This window comes from Gracilinanus agilis, chromosome 3, assembly GCF_016433145.1.
Source record: "Gracilinanus agilis isolate LMUSP501 chromosome 3, AgileGrace, whole genome shotgun sequence".
NCBI classification, from domain to species: Eukaryota; Metazoa; Chordata; class Mammalia; order Didelphimorphia; family Didelphidae; genus Gracilinanus; species Gracilinanus agilis.
The window spans coordinates 648645843-648654780 of record NC_058132.1 but is presented as its reverse complement, the minus strand read 5'-3'; the positions used below and the strand labels follow the sequence as shown (position 1 = coordinate 648654780).

At 57.5% G+C, this 8938-nt stretch overlaps 1 protein-coding gene across 1 annotated transcript; it reads left to right on the top strand.

Moving 5' to 3' along the window:
- Positions 1-1356: 1356 nt before the first annotated feature.
- On the top strand, positions 1357-7515 carry ING5 (inhibitor of growth family member 5). The gene is made up of 7 exons (XM_044667662.1): positions 1357-1422; positions 2544-2710; positions 3709-3820; positions 3915-4008; positions 6496-6631; positions 6768-6829; positions 7242-7515. Exons 1-7 carry the CDS (start codon positions 1395-1397, stop codon positions 7282-7284), a joined length of 642 nt encoding a protein of 213 aa, XP_044523597.1. The 5' UTR covers positions 1357-1394; the 3' UTR covers positions 7285-7515.
- The last annotated feature ends 1423 nt before the right edge of the window (positions 7516-8938 follow it).

Sequence of the window (8938 nt, the reverse complement as noted above, 5' to 3'; positions counted from 1 at the left end):
GCCGGGGGGAGGGGCGGGGGTGGCGGGGGCGCGCGAGAGGGGAGGGGCGACTGCGGGGGCGCGCGTGGGGGGGAGGCGGGAGGGCGGCGCGGCGGGAATTAAGAGGTGCGTCACCATCCTGCCGGGGGAGGGACGGCGGGAAGGCGGGGCGAGGTGACGCAAGTTGGGGGCGGGGCCAGTGGCCACTATGGCGACCTGGGCGACTCCGTCGCGTCACTGGCCGTAGGACACGCCCCCTCCCCCGTTGCTCCGCCCCCTGCGTTCTCCCGGCGCCCCCTGGGGAGCCGGGAGACCACTCAGAGCCCAGTACCAGCGCTTCCACTGTCAGTGGATCTCAGAGCTTTAAGGGAGAGAATGTGTCAGATAGAGGGGGAGTAGGCTGGCAGTGGAGCTAGAACAGGGAGAGGACGTATCTCGGATCAAGAGCTGGGAGAACGTTACAGTCCCCGAGATCTAGAACTCTGCCGGGGATCGGGAGGGGGTGTGTGCTAGGCTTTGGGGTCTGAAGCCCGGGCTGTGTTCTAGATCATCCCAGGCTTCCAAAGACACGTGACTTGGCCTCCAGGTGTTTTCTCTGGGCGTGGCGTGGCCTCCCCCCCCCTCCCAGGAATCCTCTCTGCTGATCTCCAGGGTTTCCTGCAGGGGGCGCTCTCTGTCTCCCGCCTGTAATATTCCCCTCCCCAGCCCCGAAGGGGAGGAGCTCCCCTCACTGTCTGTGCCCCGGCTTTGCATTAGGGTGATGGACAGGGCTCAGTAGCAGGGCAAAGGTGCTTGGCCAGGCAGAGCTCCAGCTCTCCCGACCCAGGTGGTCCCTCTGTGGGCAGCCTGGGGAGGCCCCCCCCCATGTCTGAGGACATCGGGGAAGCCCCCCTGCAGGGCGCTCTCGGAGGGGAGCAGACTCGCTGGATATCAGTGGAGAAGAGACAGTCATAAGGCTCAGGAGAGAGGCAGACCTCAGCGTCCTTCCTCTTCTCTTCCTCCTTTGTCTACCTCACATGAAATAGGCTGTGTCAGCCAGGAGCCCCCCCTCTTTCCACACAGTCCTCAGGTATTTCCTGGGGGCCCAAGTCCTAGTCTGGGTTTCACTGGTTTCCCAGTGTCTCAGGCAAGGTGGCCCCCTGTTGTCTCTCCTGCTTCTCCAGGAGCCTCTGGCTGGCATCATTTTTGCCCCTGGGGTGAGCATGGCAGCCTTTTCCAGTTCCCCATTCAGAGATCTCTTCGGTGCCCTGGAAGCTCATCCCTGAGAAGCAGAGGCCATTCCTCCTGTCAGAGACAGGCCCGTTTGTCTTCTTCGGTCACAGAGCCTCCCAGGCAAGGTGCATTTGTGTCCTCACTGGCTTTGTGTTTCAGGTATCGAAAATCTGCCATGTGAACTCCAGAGGAACTTCCAGCTGATGCGGGAACTGGATCAGAGAACAGAAGGTGTGTTCAGGTACTCCAGTAACCAGCCAGGATACGGAGGGACCATCCGCTGCCTGCTACTGAAGGAGGCATGGAGAGCTGGAAGCCCAATGGAGGGGCCCGAGGCTTCCCTGTCACCGGGAACTTTGAGGGACAAAAGCAGGCAACAAGGGTTCGGCTCCCTAGATGCCATTTAACTGTTTCCTTCCTTTTTTTCTAGTCACCCCAATACCCAGAAGCTCTTTTCTGCTTCCTTTTTCTGTGGCCTCTCACAGCTTGAATTTAATCTGTGGATTTGGCCATTATAAAGGGAGACATGTTAAGGAATCTTACTTTAAAAAAAATTCTTAACTTTTACAAAGTGATTCTGACCTCCACAAGTAAGACTTGGACCTTATTTTAGCTTCTTTTTTGTCTTGGGGCCCAAATTGTAGTCATTTGGCGTTGTCAGAGTTTAGATGACGGTTCATTGCTGAGGTGTGTACAGTCCACTAGCGGCCTGAGAGGGTTACCTTGCACCCCCCAGACCCTTGTGCATTGCCACTGAGTACCAGTGGGGGAGAGTTTGGGTCTCTAAAGGTATCGATCAGTCCCCAAATGTTCATTTACTTTGTACCGCGTGCCTGCCAGTCCGCAGGGCTACAGAAACAGCGGAGATGGGCCCTGTCCTCAAGGGCTTACATTTTTTTGGAGGTGAGGACACAAAGCGGTGATGGTCATGGGGACCATCTGGAGGAAGAGTTCACGTGGGAGGGAGGGTGTCTATTGGTTGGGGAGGCCTCCTAAAATGGCAGACGTTGCTGGGATATTGTCACATTAAATTTCTGGGTATTTCTGCTCAACCCTTCACGGTGCAGCCGGGATCAGGAATAGTCTTGTCATGAAAAACACTTAGGTGGAAATGTGCTCTGAGTCGGAAAGATGTGAGAAAGGGGCTCACGACAAAACTAGCGAGCGGATGGGTCATCTTCCCTCTGCGCCGTAAAGGAGCCGCCAAGGCCAGGGCCGATTCTGCCTCTGGAGAGGGTGGGACAAGCCCAGAGTGCCCAGGCTGAGACCCCTGGGGGGGTGGGGGTGGGGGACCTTCAGCCTGGTGGAGGCGCCATCTCCATGCCAATTGTCACGTGCCGTTTCTCCGTCAGATAAGAAAGCAGAGATCGACATCCTGGCTGCTGAGTACATCTCCACCGTGAAGACTCTGTCCCCCGAGCAGCGGGTGGAGCACTTGCAGAAGATCCAGACCGCCTACAGCAAGTGTAAAGAATACAGCGATGACAAGGTGCAGCTGGCCATGCAGACCTATGAGATGGTGAGGCTTCGGGCAGGCAGCGGGCGGGCGGCAGGCCCTTCCTCGCTGCTGCAGGGCCGGCTGTGTCCTTCGCTGAACGAGTGGCGGCGAGAGTGTGTTAGGTCTGCCCGTCCTCCTCTGCTTTGCTGCCTGTGACTCTAGTCTGTCCAGCTTCCTAAGCAAGCAGTCTTTCCTCTGCCAAGAGCCACCTTTCAGAAAGTCCCACGTGTCATCTGTATTGAGTGTTCCAGGCGCTTCAGGAACTTCCAGCTCTCGCCTGAGAAAGTCCCCTGTGAACATTTGTTATTGTTTTAGCAATTCTTTCTCAGTGACCGTGCTTGGGTGGTTGTGAGTGCAGCCGGGAACTCGTGGCCCCTTCAGGCATTTCTGCAGGTGGCTCCTTGGAGGACCTCCAACTCCTCCTAGTTCTCACGGGGAGCCCTTTGGTGCCAGGTGGAGGGGAGCTGGGCACTCTGTGAACTCGTGGCCGAGTGTGAGGTGGGACGGGGCCCCGGGGAGAGCTGCGCTCCTCGTCTCTCGGCCTCATGGCTCCAGACCGCTCTCTCCTCCATACCTTGTCAGCTTGGCCTCGAGGTGTCGGACCAGTTCTCAGCCTGCCCTTTTCAGTCGGTTCTTTTCTTGCTTAGGATGTGCAGTGAGCCCGTCTTTAGGATCCTTCCCCAGCCTTGCCCAGCTCTCGTCCTTGCTGCCACAGGCTTTTTTACCATCACAGTTCTAGCCCTTTAAGGTCCAGTGATGGAGAGGAGAGTTGTCTGTGAACTTGGGAACAGTGGCTCTTATTTAGAGGCTGCTTGGCCCAGTGGACAGAGAACTGGACCCACGTCTTGCCAAGCATGGTGGCTGCAAACGAGTCCACAGTTTGTGGAGAGGGTCCTGGGTTGGCCAGAGGCCCACGTGAGCCTGTTCCAGGGCTCCCTGATGCGTCTGTGGCTGGGTCTTGGGCGGGTACTGGCTGCCCTCCCCCTCCCGAGTGACCTCTGCGCTTGCTCTTTGTGTAGGTGGACAAACACATCCGCCGGCTTGATGCAGACCTGGCACGCTTCGAAGCTGATCTGAAGGAGAAGATGGAAGGCAGCGACCTGGAGAGCTCAGGAGGAAGAGGCTTGAAAAGTACGCCCTGGGAGGCCGGTTCTGTGGGTGCTGGCCATGCCTCAGAGCCCAGAGGCCAGCATCGCTGACCATGGCTACCAACGGTGTCTTTCAGAGGGCCGGGGGCAGAAGGAGAAAAGAGGCTCCCGGGGCCGGGGGAGACGCACGTCAGAGGAAGACACTCCGAAGAAGAAAAAACTCAAAGGAGGGTAAGATTCGGCCATTGCTCGTGGAGCCCCGGGCGCTTCTAGCCGTGTGGCCTGGGCAGACAAACTGGACAAACTCGAGCTTTGCAGAGGAGGAAGGGGGTGGCGGGGTGCTGAAGCCAAGCTGCTGGGGGCTCAGAGGCCTCGGCCAAAGGTTCCCCCTGCTTTCCTTGTGGACAGTCAGGGGAAGAGTGTGGCAGGCAGGTGGATTTGGACCGGGTCGAGTTGCCAGGCCCCTGTGGTCAGGTGGGTCGTGGTGAGCACAAAAGGTGACTCGGTCCAAGGTTGGCCCTGCCCTGTTGAGTAGTTCTGCAGGAGAGCAGGGTGTCCGGTACGCAGGTGACCCGAGACCAAGAGGGCTACTTGGGTGGTAGAAATACTCCCCAGATCATAGCAGTCCAGGGGGATGGCCCCAAACTCCAAAGAGGGAATGAAGCCAGGCCAAACTTCTACAAGGAGCCTGACCAAAGGGAGATTTGTTGGAGAAAGGTGGGGGAGGGGGAGGTTTGAAATGAGGCCTACAAGCTCCCCAAGGTGACAGTGCCATGGTCAGCATAGCTCCTGCAGGTGCCGGGCCTCCTTTCTGCTGTGGTCAGACCACATTGGGGTGGTGGTGGTGGGGGGGGTCATCGTCATTGGATGGCCCTCACTTGGAAGGGTCATCAGTGGTAAAGCATCTTGCCCAGCGTGGCCAGACTGGTGAAGGGCCTCCAGACAGTGACATGGGAAGCCTGGCTCCAGAGCCAGACTTTGTGGGCATCATGATGGGGGTGCCACAGTTGAGAGAATTGGCAGGGAAATGCCGTTTGGTGCCAGGTGGAGGGGAGCGGGGCACAGGGATGGTCCTCGTGGTAAAGCCCCCAGCCAGGTAGGTGCTTAGGAACAGCTCGTTCTCTCTCCCCCTGGGAGTGGGGCTCCGTGGGCTCAGGGACGTGTTCCACCTGGGCCTCTGTGCTTCTGGATGCAGAGTCCAGAGGAGAGGAGGCTTGGGGAGACATGACTGGGGGGGATTTGAACCATAGAGCCAGCAGGCTGGCTTTCAGCTTTGAAATGCCATGTGGCTGTGTGCTGTGTCTCCCCAATGACCAGAGCGGAATCCTCTGGAAAAGGATCTGAAGGTTGGGTCAGTACCTGTGGGTGAAGTTCGGGGGTGTGTCGGGGGGTGGTAGAACCTGGTTCTGTTCATGGGAGAACTGTGCGGCTGCTGGAACTCCGGCAGGGAGGACTGGGCTCCCTGGTCCCTTTTGTGCCCATGTAGTGGCCATTGCTGGTAGATCTGATGACCGCAGGGGAGAGATGCAGGCCAGCTGGGGCCGGGGCAGTTCTGTGGTCTTGATGAGTCAGTCTGTCCTTTTGACCTTTGGGAGGCCCAGCGCTCAGAAGAGAAGAGTATGGGGTTCGGGGCCAGACTTGGGGTGTCTGGGCTGGTTTAGAGTAGCATCAGGAACGTGAGAGGCAGAGCCTCCCCCCAAGCCCTGCCTGCCCGTGGAATGTTTTTTAATTGTGATTTTGTAAGTCAATGAGTAGCATTTACAGGCTGTGCCACGTCTTCACGTTCTCTTAAATGGGCCGGTGTTCATCCTCTGCCTGGCTGCCCTTTGTTGTGGGAGTGTCCAAAGTTAGAGCATTTGGAGTCAGTTGTCCTGTGTGACTCAGGACTTGTAGAATCTCCCCAGGCCCGAAGTCTTCCCCTCTGGCCTGCCCCCGACCCCCCGGCACCGAGGGAAGCAGGGGCTCCGCTCTGATTCTCATCTCGAGACACAGCTGCTGGGGCCAGGGGCCTGCTACTGCTCAGGGTCCGGCTTTGAAAGGTTCTGCCAGATGGCCAGAACCGGAGGCCCCGGTAGTTCAGGGTGAGGATGAGAGTGGCCCAGGGGAACTCCCCGGGGGACTGAAGAGGCAGAGATGGGGATGTTGGCCTCGGGGAGAGGGAGGGGAAGAACCCAGCAGGGAGGCAGAACCCAGAGGAGCTGGCAGCTGCCACCGGGGGGCTCTTCTCCAGGAAGCCCCGTCTCCCCCCGGAGAGGAGTCTGTGCGGCTCTCCCCAGGCTGGTCCCCAGTCGGCTCATTCTAAAGCTGTTGGACTCTAGAGTGCTTTGGGGAACAAACTGGGCCCGCCTGAGTGGCTCCCATTAAGAGAAGAAAGACCAGCCACTGGGCTGTCAGCTAGTGGTCTTGGGGAGGCTGAGCCTAGCCTGCTTTCTCGCCCTCTGCAAGGGCTGCTTCCCACCTGTTGTCTAATTCTGTTATTGCCTCAACTTGTTCTTGAACGCAAGAATAAAATGACTGGGAAGCTGTCATTGCAAGGGATTCGAGTGCCGCTAAAGTAGCCTCCACCCGGGCTCCTTCTGGCATGCTTTGGGCCAGGCTGAGGAAAGTCAAAGGTCCAGAGCAAAGACGTTGCTGGGGGCCCCTCAGTGGTCGGGGAGCCGGGGCCGGCCCTGTGGTCTTAGCGCGCCGGGGCTCTCTCCTGGCTGTTCTCTCCCATAGGTCGGAGTTCGCTGAAACCATTCTGTCGGTGCACCCCTCTGACGTCCTGGATATGCCTGTGGACCCCAATGAGCCGACCTACTGCCTGTGCCACCAGGTGTCCTACGGAGAGATGATTGGCTGCGACAACCCCGACGTGAGTCCTAGAGCAGGCTGTGGGGACGGGCTCTCGGGCAGACCCGGAGGCTGGGAGGGAATCCCCGCGTCCTGCGGCAGCTGCTCAGGCGGCCGGCCGGGCGCTGACCCCCAGCCCCGCTCTCCTTCCCCAACAGTGTCCGATCGAATGGTTTCACTTTGCTTGTGTGGATCTCACCACGAAGCCCAAAGGGAAATGGTGAGTGAGGGACGGAGGAGGGAGTGGGAGCCGCCTGCCTCTCCCTGGCCAGGCCCGGCCGGTGGGCATCGTGACGCTGAGAGTGGGTGGCCTCGGTCCCATTGGAAGATGCCCCCGGCTGGGGCCTGAGCACAGGAGCTGCTGGAGGCCAGGCTTGTGGCTAGGTGGCCCAGGGAGAAGAGCCTGAGGCTGCCGGCCGCTGCCCCCCAGCCATCTGCAAGTCCACCCTGCAGGGAGGTGACAATTGGGTGGAGGCTGCGGGAGCTTCTAGAAGAAGGCTGGAGTTCAGGGGGTCCAGCTGGAGCAGAGGCAGCTTGTCAGGGGAGAGAGGAGGCCCCGAAAAGCAGAGGGAGAGGCTGAGCCTCGCCCGTCTGTGCTGCGGTGCTCGCGACATCGCACGCTTCTCTTCCAGGTTTTGTCCACGCTGTGTTCAGGAGAAGAGAAAGAAGAAATAAGGGAGAATCAGAAGCAGCAGTTAATATATTCCTTCCTTCCCGTTGTAATAGCTTATCTTTGTTTTTAAACTACCTTCTCGTTTGGGTCTGGTATTGAATTCTCCAATGGCCAGTTGTAATTCTTGGTATTTCAAGACAAAAAGCAGAAAACCAGCTCTCCCGAACGGGGAGAGACTCTTGGGTCACTTTGCCACAGGGACTTTCTTCTCTTCACTTCTTACGTGGACTTCCAAATAGCACTGAGGCGGCAGTCACACTTCCATTCCGAGGGGCATGTGGGGATGTGGGCCCGGGGACGGATGCCCCCTTCAGGCCCGGGTGCCGCTGCCGTCGCTTGGGAGGTGTAGCCGTGACCCTTTGACCAGGGACACCCCGGTAGCGATGGGAGAGTAGCACAGGGGTGTCAGAGAACGAGGGCGGCCCTCGTGGGAAGCTGTGGGTGCCCGGCCGCCCCGCCTGGGGAGTCTCTTGGGCAGGGCCTTGGCTCTGCTTCTGAAGCCTGTGGCAAGAGCCTCTCTCCCGTGCCTGCCTCTTACGGGTTTGGGAAGTCTTGCACTGCCCCGCTCGTTCCCTCTCCGAGGGGCTGCTCGCCCCTTCTGGAGGAGGATGGCGTTTGCTTAGCAGCCCACATTTACTCTTGTGATGACTAGCGGAAGACTCCGCAGACCTGCTGCTGACCCATTTCTCTGGAAGTTCCTGAAGTTTTTACTGTGAAGACAAGCTTAGTGTTTTAGCATGAAGATAGTGGGGTCTGATGTGTTTTATGAAGTGAAAGTCCAGTCCACTAAGGCCTGATTTGATATCTGATTTATGTTGCACACTGTTAGAGCGATAAGGCGAGAAGCTGTATCCGAGGGGAATAGAAGCATCTGCTAAGACGTGTGAATTTCTCGTAACTCCGCCGGGCGGCCGCACTTGGCCAAGGGAGCCGCTGGCCGGGGGGAGCCTTTTGACTTGATCAGCATTCATCACAAACCAGTTTTAAATGATCCTTTAGTACGATTTTCAGTGAGTAAGTTAGTTTAGTTTATTTTGCTACTTTTGAGATACCCAAAAGACTGAATGGGTTTGAATTCTGCTAATACTCTAAGTAAGCATCCGGAAATCACTTTAGCATGAAGCTGAAGGGATTAAGAAGAGAGACTAGAAGAGGAGAGAAGACAAAATTGCCTTCTCATACCATGAACCTTGTAGAGAGCATTGAGGACTGAAATTCTGGCCATAAGAAGATGCTGTTTTGTTACTGTGGGAGAGATGCCGTAGACTTGGGTTCTTCCCGTGTTTGCCCACGTCATTTCTGATTTTCACCCTAAAATGGGTGAGAGATTGGGAGAAGCTGCCAGTCTCTGTCTGTCATAAAGCTCATTTCCAGTGAGAGCGATGCAGATCTCCCACAGCAGTGATGTCCTCCATAATGGACAAGTGACTGCAGCTCTCCCAAGGGCTCCCCCATCCTCTCTGCATCCAGCCCCTTTGGTGTTTCTGACAAAGACTCGACGAGTGCTGTGGTATCAATGTCTTTGAATCGTGCTGTTTACATTGAGAATTTGTGTTCCTCTTTGTTAGGTTTGGGGCTTGAGCTCCTTCAAGTCTTGGGAAAGAGGGATCTGGCAGCGGCCCCCACACTCCCTCTTCCATAGGGTTGGTTCTGGGT

Coding starts and splice junctions, on each gene's coding strand:
- ING5 (XM_044667662.1), top strand. CDS start 1,395: ATGCGGGAACTGGATCAGAGAACAGAAG. Junction 2,711..3,708: donor CCATGCAGACCTATGAGATG/GTGAGGCTTCGG, acceptor CTCTTTGTGTAG/GTGGACAAACACATCCGCCG. Junction 3,821..3,914: donor AGGAGGAAGAGGCTTGAAAA/GTACGCCCTGGG, acceptor GGTGTCTTTCAG/AGGGCCGGGGGCAGAAGGAG.